We start from the raw sequence: 18,367 nt of genomic DNA on the forward strand, positions 1-18,367 counted from the left end.
TGTTTTTTTATATTGAAAAATAAATATATTAATCATTATTTGCACCAGAACACAGCCTTTTCTGGTTCTTGTGTCAAAAGCTGAGGATAATACCTTTGCTCAGAAACACTGCAATGGAACAGTATAAATGAATGGTTCCTCCTATTTGATTGAATATTGGAATTGTTTTGATAGTCGTTCTTGAACTTATTTTTTCTCCCTTCTATGATGTCTGTTATTAGCTCCTGCTATTCAGCGGCCATAAACAAATAGCATTAGGCTATCATCCAGATTTTTTTTTCTATGGGGAAACCTAAGTGGAGAAACCTAAGTGAAGAGTCAAGGCTAATAATGCAAGACACTACCAAAAGTGAAAAGAGTAGGAGATAAATCAAGAAGCAGCAATTAGGTTATACCAAACTTGGGTTTTAAGAGCCAAGGAGGAATGAAAGAAGTAGGTAAGGAGTGTCTGTTTTAAGGGGAGAGCGGAGTAGGACAACATATTTGAAACTTCAGAGTGATAACTGCAGAAAGCTCAAAGAAGTAATTAGCATAATAGTATGAATAAAATAAATAAAGACTAGAAAGGTTGGAATGGAGAGAGAGATTGAAGACAAGAAGTGAGAGATGGATTGGCTATCAGGCAAAAAACTTTCTTGTATCCTATCAAAGAATATAAGAGGTGCTAGGAGAGACTTCCCAGATAAGGAGAGTTAAGAGCTATTTAGAGAAAACACAATCATCTTAGAGGCAGATTTTACGTAAAAGAGATGTGGCAATTCCTTTCAAGATCACAGAATCTATTGAGACCAAGAATATTAATTGATGAACAAAAGCTTAAAGTGGAGGAGGACCAGCATGGAAGAGAGAATAGAGCCTTGCAGAACATCCGAGTTGATGGTGGGAGGGAGGGGGAAAGCTATAAGATAACCCAGTTCACAGGCACAGTAGTAAGAAGAATGTCATTAGGGCCTGAGGCCTTATTGAAGTCCATAGAATGAAGGATCTGACAGATATGGTGGGGGATAAAACATAACGCTTCATTCGATGATCATAGAACAGAATAAAGTGATGGAGGGAGATTCATCAGGATTACATTTCATCAAGAAAAGAGTTAGGGGAGAAATTTGAGCCAAAAATTCAATTTTCTCTTTAGTTTGGTTACCAGCTCACCCTATCAGCATGGAAAAGAGATGGAAAGGAGAATTCTGGCAAGGGATTAGAGGAATGATTGCTGGAGGGGGCAGGAAGACAGCATATGACACTTCCTTTGAAGAAAGTTACATTTAGTAGCTCTCATGATAATATGAATGCTTTTATGAAGAATTGCTTTCCTCATCTGACAGCAATGTGACTGGTGTGGCTAGACTCCAAGGTGGCCTCCAAACAAAGTCAGAGTTTTTTCCAATTCCATTATACACTATAGTGTATAAATGAGTGAGAGCTTTAGTTTACTTGAGTATGATGAGGTCTTCCTCATTCGCTGAATCTGAATCTCATTTAAGCTCCCTCTTTTCCACCTCCTTTTTTTTTCTCTCTGACCTGATACACTTGGAGGTTTATCATTTTGGGTGTCATGTTTTGCCCAGAGTACTTGTGCTGTTGCCCCTCTCAGATGAATTGAGGTCTAAATCCAGAGCAAAGGAAAATGCCTGGGGAAAGATTATGTGGCTCGTACAGCGACTGCCTTGATGTTAAAGTCTTAAAAGTCCCATTTTTCATAATTCCCCCATGTGAATGATATGTTTATTTGTATATGAAAGTTGATAATATTCAAAGAATGAGAATGACAGTGTTTAAGGTACATAATCTAATATTTTCTTTTTTTTACTTCTGTTTGAATGGTTGGTGTATCAGTCAGTTCATAGACAATTGAAATCACACAATTGCTAAAGCATCCTAAAGTAATGGCCATATTTCAGTTGATAATTTATCTTTCTCACACTATTGGGTTTGATAACTGTACCATACCTGTTCTCTTATTAATATGCTTAATATTTACAGTTTAAAGAAAGAAATAACTTGTATTTATTTGAATTTGGTTTAGAAGTATAGTCACTGTTGTAACATAGGCAAACGTAGCAGCTAATTTGCACACAGCGAGCTCCCACAAACAGCAATGAGATAAATGTCCAGATAATCTGCTTTGGTGTTAGTTGACAGTTAAATGTTGTCAGAAAACTAGGAGAACTCCCTTGCTCCTCTTCATATAGTACCATAGGATCTTCTTCATCCGCCTGAGTAGGCAGACAGTGCCTTGGTTTAATGTCTCATCCAAAAGACGGCACCTCCAACAGTGCAGCATTCCCTCAGTACTGCACTGAAGAATCAGCCTAGATTAGGTGCTCAAGTCTCTGAAGTGGCAATTGAACCCTGACTCAGAGGTGAGAGTGCTACAACTGAGCCAAAGCCAACATAATTTAAACAGAAATATTCAAAAGTCCAAGCAAAATACCAATTTGTATGACTGATTTTTAAAAGAGCTTTTGATTTATGAGACTTTCATTAATTTTTGGACAAGTACAGATATTGACATTGTTTTTTAGTGGGAGCAAAGTTTGTGAGCAATGCCCAAGTTCTCACTGCATGTGTAATTTGATACAAAAAATATTGTTAAAATAACAGGCTTGTAACATTCTTAGCACATCTGAGTAACTGTTCTCATTTACTAAACAGGTACTGATGCCCCTGCAGTTATAAACTGTTTGCATATTTTGGCAAGATCTCTGGATGCCAGGTGAGTGCATTTTTCTACCCTTGAAGCCCTGGGTTTGAATTGTGCCTTGGGCATGTTTGACAAGAGCTCCTCTCTCTTTTGTCTGATAGCTCAGCTCAGGTACTATCAATCTTTCTTTGTAATCCTTTTATTATTTTCTGTCTAAATTTGCCCCCAGCCCACCCTCAAAGGCATTGAATTGCTGGTGGGTGTATGCTTCTGTGAACATCAGGCACCCTTCAACTGCTTTGCCCATGTATGCATTATCTATGTGATCATTGACAACCATCGGCAAGCATTTGCAAAGAATTTTTGTCTTGTTAGAAATTTGCAAACTTTGAAACATGTCCATTTTCACTTCTTGTTAATAGGACTGTGATGAAATCTGGTCCTGAAATTGTGAAAGCAGGTCTGCGGTCATTTTTTGAGGGAGCCTCTGAAGACATTGAGAAAACTGTAGAGAATTTGAAGCTTGGCAAAGTCTCTCAGAGTCGAACACAAGTGAAAGGAGTTTCTCAGAATGTCAACTACACCACAGTGGCTCTTTTGCCTGTACTTACCTCGCTGTATGATCACATTGCACAGCATCAGTTTGGAGATGATGTCCTGTGTAAGTATCAAACAATGCAAAGCATTCATGCTAATGTTTATACATGTATATATTTCACACACTAATCAGTTAACAGTTACTTTATATATTAAAAATCTTACATCTGCATGCACTTCCTGTCAACTTTTGTACTGTAAATTCCTGTTTCCCTATTTATAATGAAAACTGCCTATGTAAACTTGTCACACTGTAATTATGCCCTCCTGCCAGCAGATGTGCTGAACTGCCGCTGATGGTAAGAGGATGTAATTACCACATGACAAGTTTACATAGGTAGTTTCCATTATAAACATGGAAAAGGAATTTATAGTGGAAATGTAAAAAAAGGACAGAATGTATGGCTATGAAATGAGAATTGTATGACATCTGTACGCCTGGTCGAATCATCTCCCTCCCTGTAATTCTGCTTCGAATGAAGGCTGCACCTGGTTTTGACACACCATGTGCAATGTCACAAGAGATCGACTAGTCGTGCATATATGAACTTGATACTGACATCAATAAGTCGCATGATAGCCAAATGTTATATTTATACAAGGAAACCGCATTGTGGTGTGGCTGTTTGTTGGTAGACAATTTTAAATTTATACCTACTTTTTAATGAAGCAATTCACATTTACAAGTTTCTACTAATTGAACATTATTCATGCTGATAGGGTTAGATGAAGAGGAGCAAGAGAAAGTTTACATGGAGGATAAACACAAGCATAGACCAGTTGGGCTGAATGGCCTGTTTCTGTGTTATAGATTCTTTGGGGTCAATTTTCTGATGGCCGAGCGGGTGTTTTCGTGGTGGGGGGGCTCCTAAAATTGGGGATTCCCGGAGCGGGTCCAGAGTCTGGCTCCAACCCGCCCACTTCCGGGTTCCTCAATGACGCGAATTGGTGTGCGCGCAGCCCCCGCCGGCAATCAAAGCCGGTGGGATCCCACTTCAGATCATTATCTGGGTACTTGAGGTCGTTTACAGACCTCATTAGTTGGAGATTTTAGGAGGATTCGGATTTTGGACTATCCAGAGCGTGTTTCCCATGCTGGGGGAAACACTCCCTGTTTAAACAGACTTGTTGCAGCCAGCAGCTAGCGGCAGCTGCAAAGGTCCATTTAACAGGTGCGGGGTAAACCCTCATTCATTGCAGCAGGGCACTCTCACCTCAGACAAAGTTTTGCCTGCCACACTGTTGTCTCCACACTCCAAATTATTAAATCATACCCTAAACTCTGCTGTCCAAACACATTTACCTACTTTGTGGACCCCCTCACACTCACACCGTCAGGATGGGGTGGGGGGGTCCATTGCTGCATGGAGCTACACAACACAGTGCTGCGCAACAGGCACCTGCACAAAGTAGTTGTGCAACTACACATATACCCACTGTAGGGTGACCCAGTGGGTGGCATCAAGGGTGTTTATGGAGACCCTCATGAAAGGGCATTATTGCACAAGCCAGTCAAGAATGACCAAGACGTGGCAGTAGTGGTGACAATATAATATGTAATGTGAGTTGATCAGAAATCAAATATAAGTAAAAACCATGACAAACCCTCAAACACCCTTGTGCATCCCCTTCATGCTCACGACACGTTTGCCTTACGATTCCTACTACACATATGTGAAGCATGCCCTGTGGCTGCAGCACAGGTAGTGGCAGGTGGGGTGAGGCTGACCGTGAAAGAGATGCCTGGGAGGGTGAGTATGAGACAGAGCCATGAGGATTGGGTTGAGTGGTAGTGGTGGGATGAGTACTGGCGAGGTGAGTAAGTGCAGGTAAGATAATGATTTGCTTTGAGTGGGTGTGAGGAGTGATGTGATAAAGTAGTGTTGACAATGCAAAAGGAGATGTGGGGTGGGGGCGGTGATGTGGCAGACGGAGTGTAGGGAAATGAGTAAGTGTACTCACTTCGGTTGACCTGCTTAGGTCATTGAAGCGCCTCCTGCACTGTATGCAGGTGTGTGATATGTTGGTGGTGCTGGTGACCTCTGCCACCTCGAGCCAGGCCTTCGTGGTGGCAGAAGCAGGCCACTTCCTCCCGTCCGCTGGGGAGAAGATCTTTGTCCTCCCCCTCCTCCTCAACGCATCCAGTAAGACCTGGAGTGAGGCATCATTAAACCTGGGAGCAGCCTTCCCCCTGGGTTGCTCCATGCTGTAATTTTGGCTCCTTTCTGCAGCGTCAGTCAGTGGAGGACTGCCCCTTTAAATAGGGCTCCTCCAGCTGACAGCCTATGATGCGGGTGCGCAGTCCGCCCGCTAAGCAGCTTTCCAGCGCGAAACCCGGAAGCCAAGGAAAGTGGCTTCAATTTACTTACGATCGCTTGGGGAACCCACCGATTTTACTGGGTGGGTTACCCACGCGCCCAGTTGACCTCCCCACTGGCAACCCGCCTCCCTCCTAATATTGGGCCCTATGTAATTCTTTTGTAATTTAATCAGTATTGAATGTTCTCTGCTTCTTGTAATGCAGCTACACTTTGTTTTAAATTCACAAGGCTGATGCTGAGTAATAATTTAATAGTAAAACTACAAGGGCTACTGCAAAGACTCAGCAAGTGAGTATCAGAGCCGTGTAAACAACAAGGATCCCAAGTTCGATCCCCAGTCTAAGTTAGCTGGACTGGCTGCAAGATCAGAATATTAGGGCTGGGCTAGGAGAAGAAAATTGGCTAGGGTTCCTGCTCCTGGTTGTTAGTGATCCTTGTTTGGTGAGGATAAGATTGGGCTTTGCTATAATGCCTCCCTCTCCTTTTTATTCCCTCCCCCATGACCGAAAAGCAACCTGATTCTAACTGTTAAGACTTCAACATGAATAATGATTGCATGGTTATGAGCCATTTCAGGGTGATGGATGTGGAGCAGTGATGTTACTTGTGGATATACCAAGGCAAGGGGTCAACACTTGCAGTAACATAATGAGAGAAGGAAATTTGGTGAGTGCAAGCTTGCCATTGTCTGTGCTTTCACCCTATTCCCTGTTCCTCCACTCCTCACTGCTATCACCAGTTGCTAGGATTCAGCATTGGTGCCCCATAGTTTCCAGCACAGGAAAGCAAAGGAATGGTATTATGAGATGGGGTTCTTCCTGATCTTCATAAGGTGAGTGATGATGTAGTATTAACAACAGTGATGCTGTAATGTTAGTAGAGCCCTTTCATTTGTTCTACAGAGGCAGGACTACCACACCTGCTGAATACTTGCTGGAGTATGATCAACTATACCATCTAAATAAACTTAAGTGGAGGAGTATAGGGTAGACTGGGCAGGAGAGGGGAAAGGGAAGCAGATGGATGTATTTGTGAGAGGCAGGGGGAAGCAGAGGTTACTGGAGGATGGTGCATTCACTTTCCTGCACTGTCTATTCATTCCCATCCCAAAAACTTGGCTGATAACTAATGATTGTGCAGCAACGATCATACTTAGTAAATGTAATGGTCAGCACAGCAGAGGTTTGGGGGTAGATTTTCATCTCCAGCGCCTGGGTGGTAAACTGGCGAAGTTGCCCACGCTTTGTAAAACCTGCCTGATTTTCATTCTATTAAAATCAGTGGAATGAAAATCTGATGGGTGCTATAAAAAGTGGGCAATCTACACTTGTTACTTTGGTTAGGAGGATAATTAATTTTGAAATAGCTACAAACAGCCACTTCCAGGATACTGTGTCAGCACCTCACTGGCATATTTTAAATAAATGAGTGCGCTGATTTTTTTTTTGTTTCTGAGCTACTTAGATTTTATATATGTAGCCATATAAAAGTTGTGTGGTAAAATCGTTTGTTATTTTTCTAATTTTTCAGATGACGATGTTCAAGTCTCGTGCTACCGAATCTTGTCCAGTATTTATTCTCTTGGAACCACAAAGAACTCATATGTGGAAAGGTATTCAAATTCCATTTGTCATGTCTGGCTTTCAGTTTGCGAGGAAGGAACTCAAGAATTTTTAGGAACATGAAAAAGCAATTAGGCCCAGTCGAACTGTCCCTTTTTAAGAGATCAACCGTGCCTACTTACCATTTTACTATATCTCTCAGTCCCCTCTGTCTCCAGGTATGTCCTGGAACCTATGTACGATGTCCACTTCAGTGACTGCCCTTGGTTACTTATTCCACAAGCTTGTTACCCTGTGGATGAAAATTTCACCTGTCTCAACTTTTTATTCCTAGCCTCTTAATTTTTTAGTTTGCATCACCAAAAAATGTAACTGTTTTCTGTAGTGAACAATTTGCCCTAATCAACTTTTATCAGTTTCCTTAAGAATATTGAAAACTTGAATTCAATTACTTCGAAAGTCATCTTTTACAAAGAAAACAATCCTGACTTTCTTAATTTCTCCTCATAACCTAAATTCCAGATACATATGAGCCAGTTTTACAATGCATGCTACTTGAGGGGGTCCTTGTCTATTGGCTGCACACAGCAAGAAATCACAGGTGCACTGCCCACAGTTGCCTCGTATGCACTGCGGACAGGTGAGGCTCCCTGCTAATGGGGCGGATTTATAAAATTGGTCCTCTGGAGTCATATTTGTCACTCAGCTCTGTCCTATCGTGCTATAAACCTCAGTAATGTAATGTGATTATCCTGATCACAGGTAGAAGAGGTTTTGATTTCTGATTTATTAGTCATTACCAATTCCTCAAGGATGAAAGTGCTATGATGCATGTATTGATGAGTGTATTCTTGCCTACAGTACTGTAAGTTATATGTTATTTCTAACTGGTGAAATAAAACCGTTCTCATTGCTCAACATGAAATATCTGCTAGTGTGTTGGACAACAGAGAGAGCTCATTAACATATAATCTACATTAAGATTGAAAAAGTATTCGAACTTTGTAAAGCATCATTCTTATTCTGCCAGTGTACCAAAAAAGATCATATCTAATCATTTTAAAATATTGCAAAGGTCAAGACTGATATTAAGGTTAATTCAGCCACTTTTCCAGGAAACTGACCAGCAGAAAGGCTTATTTACACCAGCTTTAATATTTTTGCCTAATGATCGATCTCAATTATCAAAAATACGGGAAGAGACAGATTTTACAATTGTCATATACCTTACATATCCAGTTGCATTGGTACTCAGACTATCATCATATCTTTTATTTAGCAGCTTGCTGTTCACTCACATTATTTTTAATGTGGCTATAGTATTGAGACATCCTTTAGAATTACTGTCTTGTTTTAATAAAGATTTTCAGAATGCTGTTTTTTAATTAACTTTTTCAAATGTTGGCCCTTTTCCCCAGGCAGCGCCCCTCTCTGGGTGAATGTCTCGCCCGACTGGCAGCTGCCATGCCGGTAGCCTTCCTTGAGCATCATCTTAATGACCACAATGCATGCTCAGTTTACAACACAAAGACACCAAGGGAAAGAGCCAGTAAGTACAAAAGAAACCACAGTGTTGCAATTACCAAGTGTTATAGTTCAGTGTTTTCTGTGGATTGTTTGATGGAGGGAGTTAATGAAAGATTAGATATAAATGAATAAAAGATGTCTGGGATCTGGGTTCAAACTTAGCTCAAACAGATGGATAAAAGTCTATGGCTCAGAAATTACTCATGTCGGGACGCCGTTCCATAATGGCGTCCTCCCCAACCGCCGGCGGATCAATGGAGTAAGTTTGCGAATGCGCACATGCGCACTAAAACCCAGAAATCACGAACTTGCTCCCATTGGTTCACCGGTAGTTTGACAGTTTCAAATTAAAGGGACATGGTACGCTAAAATCATAGAAATCATTATACATTCGTAAACGTACCCATCAGCCCAGTTGGAACGAAGATACTTACGCCACCAAGATTAGCTGGAAAATACCAGCCCTACACTACTTTTTAAAAGTGCGGTGACTGTTAATGACTGCGAAACAATGAAAAATTAAATTTTTAAATTGTGGAATGTCAAATTATTCAATTTTTTTAATAATCAAAAAATATTAAAAATAACAATTTTTTTTAACTTTTAACTTCTGTAAGTTTCATTAAATTAAATCATTTGCTTGGCTTTTTGTAATAAAGATATGTTTACATTTTTATTTACACTAACATAGAGAAGTTCACTTTAAATGAATGATTTCTACTTGCCTTTATTGCAAGGGTGTTGGAGTACAAGAGTAAGGAAGTCTTACTACAGTTGTACAGGGCTTTAGTGAGACCTCACCAGGAGTATTGCATACAGTTTTGGTCTCCTTATCTAAGGAAGAATATACTCGCCTTAGAGGCGGTGCAGCGAAGGTCCACTAGATTAGATTAGTTTCTGGGATGAGAGGTTGAGTAGAATGGGCCTCTGGAGTTTAGAAGAATGAGAGATGATCTCAATGAAACATATAAGATTATGAGGAGGCTTGACAAGGTAGATGCTGAGATTGTTTCCCCTGGCTGGAAAGTCTAGAACTAGGGGGCATAGTCGCAGGATAAGGGGTCGGCCATTTTGGGCTGAGATGAGGAGAAATTTCTTCACGCAGAGAATTGTGAATCTTTGGAATCCTCTACCCCAGAGGGCTGTGGATGCTGAGTCATTGAATATATTCAAGGCTGAGATAGATCGACTTTTGGACTCTCGGGGAATCAAGGGATATGGGGATTGGGCAGGAAAGTGGAGTTGAGGTTGAAGATCAACCACGATCTAATTGAATGGAAAAGCAGGCTCAAGGGGCCATATGGCCTACTCTTGCTCCTATATCTTTGCCTGCTTTTGGGTGGGACTTCCATTCTCAGACATTTCCCATGCGCATCAACCCACGCTGTTCAGAGGCTGGGCTGAGTGTTGTCTTTTTTTTCAAATCTTCAAATTCACGCAAGTCTACGGCACGGATCCTGTAGGGGGCGGTGGTGTGTGTCAGCTTCACCTCTGACTTCTGAGCGGTTCGAATCGCTCCCATTCCCTTGGTTCTAGACCTTGGACTTATTTGGGGGTTGTGACAAAAGTGCAGCAGACAACTGGTTTTGGTGCAAGAAACTTTGATCTTTATTCAAGAGAGAAAATACAACACAACAATCTTAACAATCTAATAAAATGGGGAACACTTCAATACACATGAGGGAAATTACAGTAGAAAGATACCCCACTCCTCCCAATCCCACTTTACGAGCTAAGTTGGGCTCTAAAGGACCAGGGATAATGCTCACCAAACGAATCCTTGACAGTTGAGCTGGTTCGCGATTTCAGGGTTGGCTGTATGTGTTGGTTGGTGTCTGCCATACCCCGGAAGCGGTAGAGGACTTCAACTGCGTAGCTGGTCAGTCTGCACGAGTCCGCTAATGCGGTAGGGTGCATCTTGGATCTTTCGGGTGAGTACCCACTTTTCTTCGTAAAGGGATAGGATTTAGAGTCTTTTGAGTAGAAAACTTACCCAGGGGTAAGTCAGGAATAGATTGTAGAGTGGAAACTTTGCGGATCTTCGGTTTTCTCCCGAGTTGGTTTTCTTTGGTCGCGGTGGCCCAATATTACCCAGTTGTTGGTGGTAATATTAGGTTGGTTGTTTCGTAAGGCCCTTGTTGCCGCGAGGTGTCTGATGGTCACTGGGGCTGTTGCTCTAGTTTCTTCTTGTGTGTCAGCCTGCTTCTAGAGCTGCTGACCTTCTCTGTTGAACTTCTTTCTGTTGCCCCCTCACCTTGTTGAACTATCGTCTTCCGAGCTGTCGAACTCCTGGCTGAACTGCCTTCTTGAGAAAATGGGCCTTCAATTATACTAATTGAAGCCTCCTTATCTGCACGCCAAATCTAACCTGGTTTATTGTAAGATTTTGGCGGGCTCGTTAAGAGTAACTTGTGTGTGAAGTGGTTTCGGGATGGTTACATGAGTTGTTGAGCTCTTGCTTGATTGTGGTCGTTGTGCTCAGGTTTCGAGTTTCCTGACTGGGCCTGAGATTTCTATGGAGTGGGGTGATTGGATTTGTTTTATGCATGTTTTGGATGGGTCCTGTAATTTGGGTGGGGACTGCTCTTCTGTGGGTCTATTGTCTGAATATAAATATCTGATAGGGGCTGAGTGAGGTCACATAGTTCCCCAGACAGTTTGATTTAACTCCAATACTCAAACCGTCTATTACAGAGGTTGATCCCAACTCCTTTTGCAGCCTTTTCCTTTACAAGCCCAAACATGCCTTTTTTTAAAAAAATACCAAATCTTGGTTTTTGACCTTGAATCACCCTCTGTTAGGCCCAATACAATTCATCACCCTGAAATGGTTAGAAAAGAGTCCAACGTCCTTTTCTTTAGGGTTTTTCTCCAAGTTTTGGGGGATCTGTGAATTTTGAGAATCTTACAATCCACGGGAGGTAAATTTGTACCTTTTATTCGTAGGAGCTGCTGCAGACGTTGCTACACCAATGTGAACTATTTCTGACCCTATATTTTTGCTTTAAGAGTCCCACGTGAAATGAATTTGGGTAGTCTCAGCACTGTTCGAAATGGGCATGGACCCACAGCACGAAGGTGCTGTTAATTACGCATTGATTAGCAATCTCACTCAGAGAAGCCATCGGAAGACTAGTGTGGGAAAGGCTGGTATAATAGTGGATGATCATCTGAGGTTGAGGCAGAAGCACATCATTGCGGCAGAGTAGTGGGTGCTTTATTTTGCATTTATCTGTGCTATGGCTAATCTCGGGGTGCTTAATGCTGAAACTGGGTGCCCTAATTAAGAAAGAGTTCATTATTCCAACTGCGACATATCCCACATCATAATGAGCACAAAAATTTACAAAAAAGGATGACTAGCATTTTTTTTAAACGAGTTTTAAACGTACAGAAAAATTCACATAGCAGATTAGTCAAATTTCATCAAAACTTATCCATGCGGAAATGCCTAAAGCAAAACAAAGTGAAAATTTGGGGCTGGCACATTGATTTAAAGTGAGAGTCAGTGTTTGCTTTTCAGTGTTTGCTTTTGCTGATGTAGATTAGGTGCTATTAATTCATATCCTGCTTCATGAAACATCTGAATGTTCAGTATAATATTTGTAATTCTGTGCTCAAATTGAACCAAAACGTTGGAGGGGGGATTAAAATACTGTTTTTCCCCCATCAATAATTAATGATTATAATTTTGTTATAAATTTTCAATGAATATCACAATCCATAGTATGATTATAATCTTTGTTTGCATTTTTATATGTTAATTATACAGTTTAAAAGAAATCAATTGTGTCAGTAATTAAAATTGTTACACCAAAGTAAACTTAACCCCAATATCTAATAGTCTCTCCCTCCTCTGAACTGTTTTAAGCTGCCTTAAATTTCAGGATCTTGGCTATAATAAGTATAAGTGCAGCAACTACCAGTACTTACAGCATACTTATTTTTCTAGTTAGAAATTGCTAAAATGGTCCAGCTAGAAGGGTCCAAAGAGACCTCCGAATCACTGGTAGATCACTGGCTTCTTATTGCCCATATCAATGTCCCAAAGGCACTACACACTGTTAAAACCCTGGCCTCTCCTCAGTGTGCAATTTGCCCCCTGAGCTACCCACCTTGTCCATCCCAAGGTAAGACTCTGATGTTCAACTTTACTGTAACATACCTCTTTCTTTTTCCTTGCTAGTTTTCTCTACTAATTTTTCCCCTCCCTTCCTTTTCTGAGCATGTTGACTTCTCACTTGGACACAAACCCATAGGTGCCCATGAGTACCTCACCCAAGTTGCCATTATTCATATGTGACAAGAAATGTCAGCAGGTTATTGACTGCAAAGGGCAGTCTGCAGAGGCAAGCTCAATTCTCGACTCACTTGGTATCCACATATTGCACTTTTAACAGGTTTCACTGGATAGCAATCAGCAGTGCAAACCTTGATGGATTTTTCCCCCTCCCTAACCCAGAGGTGCTAAGGCTAATTCTAGCACCCCTATCATCACCTATTGATAACAAAGCCCTTGTTAGATCACACCTGGAGTACTGTGTTCAGTTCTGGGCACCGCACCTTAGGAAGGATATATTAGCCTTGGAAGGAGTGCAGCGGAGACTTACTAGAATGATACCTGGACTCCAAGAGTTAAATTACGAGGTGCGATTACACAAACTAGGGTTGTGTTACTTGGAATTTAGAAGGTTGTGGGGTGATTTGATCGAAGTTTTCAAGCTATTAAAGAGAACTGATAGGGTAGATAGAGAGAAACTATTTCTGCTAGTTGGGGAGTCTAAAACTAGGGGACATAGCATAAAAATTAGAGCCAGGACTTTCAGGAGAGAAGTTTGGAAACACTTCTACATGCAAAGAGTGGTAGAAGTTTGGAACTCTCTTCTGCAAACGGCAGTTGCTGCTAGTTCAATTGTTAAGTTTAATCTGAGATGGATAGATTTTTGTTAACCAAAGGTATTAAGAGATATGGGGCTACGCAAGTACATGGAGTTAGGTCACAGATCAGCCATGATCTCACTGAATGACGGAACAGGCTCGAAGGGCTAAATGGCCTACACCTGTTCCTCAGTTTTAACCTTAAATTGCCGACTCCAACCCGCTGACTTCCAAGTTCCCCACAGGCACACCTGTGTGTGTGCACGCGCACCCGAATCCGGAAGTCCCGCCAATAATTAAAATCATTCTAACAACTAATATGTCACAAGTAAAGTACTGAAGGTACTTTACTTATGACATATTAAGTAGTTAGAACGATTTTTAACTTAGCTGGGCGGCTTTCCCATGGCTACCGATTCACGCCGGGGACTCTCTTCCACTCCCCCCCACCGCCCCGATCTTTTCTCTCTCTCTCTCTCTCTCTCTCACTCTCCCTCCCCCCCGATCTTCTCCCCTCTCTCTCTCCCCCCGATCTTCTCTCTCTCTCTCTCGCCCTGATCTTCTGCTTCTCTCTCTCTTTCTCTCTCTCTCTCACTCTTCCCCCCACCCCCACGATCTTCTCCTCTCCCCCCACCCCCACGATCTTCTCCCCTCCCCCCACCCCCATGATCTTCTCCTCTCCTCCCCCCCCACGATCTTCTCCTCTCCCCACCCACCCCCGTGATCTTCTCCTCTCCTCCCCCCCCCACGATCTTCTCTCCCCACCCACCCCCATGATCTTCTCCTCTCCTCCCACCCCACGATCTTCTCCTCTCCCCACCCACCCCCGTGATCTTCTCCTCTCCCCACCCACCCCCGTGATCTTCTCCTCTCCTCCCCCCCCACGATCTTCTCCTCTCCCCACCCACCCCCGTGATCTTCTCCTCTCCTCCCCCCCCACGATCTTCTCCTCTCCCCCCACCCCCATGATCTTCTCCTCTCCTCCCACCCCACGATCTTCTCCTCTCCCCACCCAACCCCGTGATCTTCTCCTCTCCTCCCCCCCCACGATCTTCTCCTCCTTCCCCCCCACGATCTTCTCCTCCTCCCCCCCCCCACGATCTTCTCCTCCTCCCCCCCCCACGATCTTCTCCTCCTCCCCCCCCCACGATCTTCTCCTCCTCCCCCCACCACGATCTTCTCCTCCCCCCACCACGATCTTCTCCTCCTCCCCCCACCACGATCTTCTCCTCCCCCCACCACGATCTTCTCCTCCCCCCACCACGACCTTCTCCTCCCCCCCCCCCCCCACGATCTTCTCCTCCCCCCCCCACGATCTTCTCCTCCCCCCCACCACGATCTTCTCCTCCCCCCCCCACGATCTTCTCCTCCCCCCCCCACGATCTTCTCCTCCCCCCCCCACGATCTTCTCCTCCCCCCCCCCACGATCTTCTCCTCCCCCCCCCCCACGATCTTCTCCTCCCCCCCCCCCACGATCTTCTCCTCCCCCCCCCCCACGATCTTCTCCTCCCCCCCCCCCACGATCTTCTCCTCCCCCCCCACGATCTTCTCCTCCCCCCCCACGATCTTCTCCTCCCCCCCCACGATCTTCTCCTCCCCCCCCACGATCTTCTCCTCCCCCCCCACGATCTTCTCCTCCCCCCCCACGATCTTCTCCTCCCCCCCCACGATCTTCTCCTCCCCCCCACGATCTTCTCCTCCCCCCCCACGATCTTCTCCTCCCCCCCCACGATCTTCTCCTCCCCCCCACGATCTCCTCCCCCCCCCCACCCACGATCTTCTCCTCCTCCCCCCCCGCCACGATCTTCTCCTCCCCCCCCCCCCCACGATCTTCTCCTCCCCCCCCCCCCCACGATCTTCTCCTCCCCCCCCCCCCACGATCTTCTCCTCCCCCCCCCCCCACGATCTTCTCCTCCCCCCCCCCCACGATCTTCTCCTCCCCCCCCCCCCCCACGATCTTCTCCTCCCCCCCCCCCCCCACGATCTTCTCCTCCCCCCCCCCCCCACGATCTTCTCCTCCCCCCCCCCCCCCACGATCTTCTCCTCCCCCCCCCCACGATCTTCTCCTCCCCCCCCCCCCCCACGATCTTCTCCTCCCCCCCCCCCCCACGATCTTCTCCTCCCCCCCCCCCACAATCTTCTCCTCCCCCCCCCACGATCTTCTCCTCCCCCCCCCCCCCACGATCTTCTCCTCCCCCCCCCCCACGATCTTCTCCTCCCCCCCCCCACGATCTTCTCCTCCCCCTCCCCCCACGATCTTCTCCTCCCCCCCCCCCCCACGATCTTCTCCTCCCCCCCCCCACGATCTTCTCCTCCCCCCCCCCACGATCTTCTCCTCCCCCCCCCCCACCACGATCTTCTCCTCCCCCCCCCCCCCCCCACGATCTTCTCCTCCCCCCACGATCTTCTCCTCTCCCCCCCCCCCACGATCTTCTCCTCCCCCCCCCACGATCTTCTCCTCCCCCCCCCCCCCCACGATCTTCTCCTCCCCCCCCCCACGATCTTCTCCTCCCCCCCCCCCCACGATCTTCTCCTCCCCCCCCCCCCACGATCTTCTCCTCCCCCCCCCCCACGATCTTCTCCTCCCCCCCCCCACGATCTTCTCCTCCCCCCCCCCCCACGATCTTCTCCTCCCCCCCCCCACGATCTTCTCCTCCCCCCCCCCCCCCCCACGATCTTCTCCTCCCCCCCCCACCACGATCTTCTCCTCCCCCCCCACCACGATCTTCTCCTCCCCCCCCCCCCACGATCTTCTCCTCCCCCCACGATCTTCTCCTCTCCCCCCCCCCCCACGATCTTCTCCTCTCCCCCCCCCCCCCCCACGATCTTCTCCTCTCCCACCCCCACGATCTTCTCCTCTCCCACCCCCACGATCTTCTCCTCTCCCACCCCCAACGATCTTCTCCTCTCACACCCCCACGATCTTCTCTCTCTCTCTCTTCCCCTCCCATTTGTCTTCTCTCTCTCTCTCTCCCTCTCTCTCTCTCTTCCCGCCCCCCGATCATCTCCTCTCTCTCTCTCTCTCCCCCCTCCCTCTCTCTCTCTCTTCCCGCCCCCCGATCTTGTCCTCTGTCTTTCTCTCTCTCTCTCTCTCTCTCTCTCTACCCCCCATGATCTTCTCCTCCCTCTCTCTCTTCTCCCCCCCCCACGATTTTCTCTCTCTCTCTCTCTCTCTTTCCCCCCCGCTACGATCTTCTCCTCTCTCCCCCACACGATCTTCTCCTCTCTCTCTCTCTCTCCCCCACACAATCTTCTCCTCCCTCTCTTCCCCCCCACACGATCTTCTCCTCTCTCTCTTTCCCCCCCCCCACGATCTTCTCCTCTCTCTCTTCCCCCCCCCCCAGGATCTTCTTCCTCTCTCTCTCTCCCCCCCCCCACGATCTTCTATCTCTTTTTTCCCCCCTGATCCTTCCTCTCTCTCTCTTTCTTCCCCCCCACGATCTTCTCCTCTCCCCAACCCACGATCTTCTCTCTCTCTTCCCCCCGATCTTGTTGTTGTTCTTCTCCTCTCTCTCTCTCTCTCTCTCTCTCTCTCTCTCTCCCCCCCTGATCTTCTCTCTCTTCCCCCCGATCTTCACCTCTCTCTCTCTTTCTCTCACCCGATCTTCTCTCTCGCTCTCTCTCTCTCTCGCTCTCTCTCTCCGATCTTCTCTCTCTCTCTCCCTGATCTTCTGCTTCTCTCTCACTCTCTCTCCTCCCATCCCCACAATCTTCTCCTCTCCCCCCCGCACGATCTTCTCCTCTCTCTCTTCCCCCCCCAATGTTGTTGTTGTTCTTCTCTCTCTCTCTCTCCCCCCCACAATCTTCTCCTTTCTCTCTTCCCCCCCCCCACGATCTTCTCTCTCTCTTCCCTCCCCCACGATCTTCTCTCTCTCTTCCCTCCCCCACGATCTTCTCTCTCTCTTCCCTCCCCCACGATCTTCTCTCTCTCTTCCCTCCCCCACGATCTTCTCTCTCTCTTCCCTCCCCCACGATCTTCTCTCTCTCTTCCCTCCCCCACGATCTTCTCTCTCTCTTCCCTCCCCCACGATCTTCTCTCTCTCTTCCCTCCCCCACGATCTTCTCTCTCTCTTCCCTCCCCCACGATCTTCTCTCTCTCTTCCCTCCCCCACGATCTTCTCTCTCTCTTCCCTCCCCCACGATCTTCTCTCTCTCTTCCCTCCCCCACGATCTTCTCTCTCCCCCTCCCCCACGATCTTCTCTCTCTCTTCCCTCCCCCACGATCTTCTCTCTCTCTTCCTCCCCCACGATCTTCTCTCTCTCTTCCCTCCCCCACGATCTTCTCTCTCTCTTCCCTCCCCCACGATCTTCTCTCTCTCTCTCTCTTCCCTCCCCCACGATCTTCTCCTCTCTCTCTTCCCCGCCCATGATCTTCTCCTCTCTCTCTTCCCCCCCCCCCACGATCTTCTCTCTCTCTCTCCCACCCGATCTTCTTCTTCCCCTCTCTCTCTCTCTCTCTCCCCCACGATCTTCTATCTCTTTTTCCACCCTGATCTTCCTCTCTCTCTCTCTCTCTCTCTCTCTTCCCCCCACGATCTTCTCCTCTCTTCCCCCCCACGATCTTCTCCTCTCCCCCACCCCCACGATCTTCTCCTCTCTCTCTTCCCCCCCCCCCCGATCTTGTTGTTCTTCTCTCTCTCTCTCTCTCTCTCTCTCTCTCCCCCTCCCTCTCTCTCTCTCTCTTCCCCCCGATCTTCTCTCTCTCTTCCCCCCGATCTTCACCTCTCTCTCTCTCTTTCTTTCACCCGATCTTCTCTTCTCTCTCGCTCTCTCTCTCTCTCCCCGATCTTCTCCTCTCTCTCTCCCTGATCTTCTGCTTCTCTCTCTCTCTCTCTCTC

General features: G+C 46.5%; 1 protein-coding gene across 8 annotated transcripts in view; it reads left to right on the forward strand.

Moving 5' to 3' along the window:
* Positions 1 to 18,367, forward strand: part of LOC137306054 (ryanodine receptor 1-like) — a 332,570-nt gene that overhangs the window by 143,156 nt on the left and 171,047 nt on the right. For all 8 annotated transcript variants that reach the window (XM_067975094.1, XM_067975097.1, XM_067975096.1 and 5 more), the window contains exons 44-47: positions 2,656 to 2,716; positions 3,067 to 3,305; positions 7,093 to 7,174; positions 8,543 to 8,673. In XM_067975094.1, the coding sequence (XP_067831195.1) occupies positions 2,656 to 2,716; positions 3,067 to 3,305; positions 7,093 to 7,174; positions 8,543 to 8,673 (513 nt within the window). The remainder of the gene's footprint in view (positions 1 to 2,655; positions 2,717 to 3,066; positions 3,306 to 7,092; positions 7,175 to 8,542; positions 8,674 to 18,367) is intronic.

This window comes from Heptranchias perlo, chromosome 41 (genome assembly GCF_035084215.1).
Source record: "Heptranchias perlo isolate sHepPer1 chromosome 41, sHepPer1.hap1, whole genome shotgun sequence".
Lineage (NCBI taxonomy): Eukaryota > Metazoa > Chordata > Chondrichthyes > Hexanchiformes > Hexanchidae > Heptranchias > Heptranchias perlo.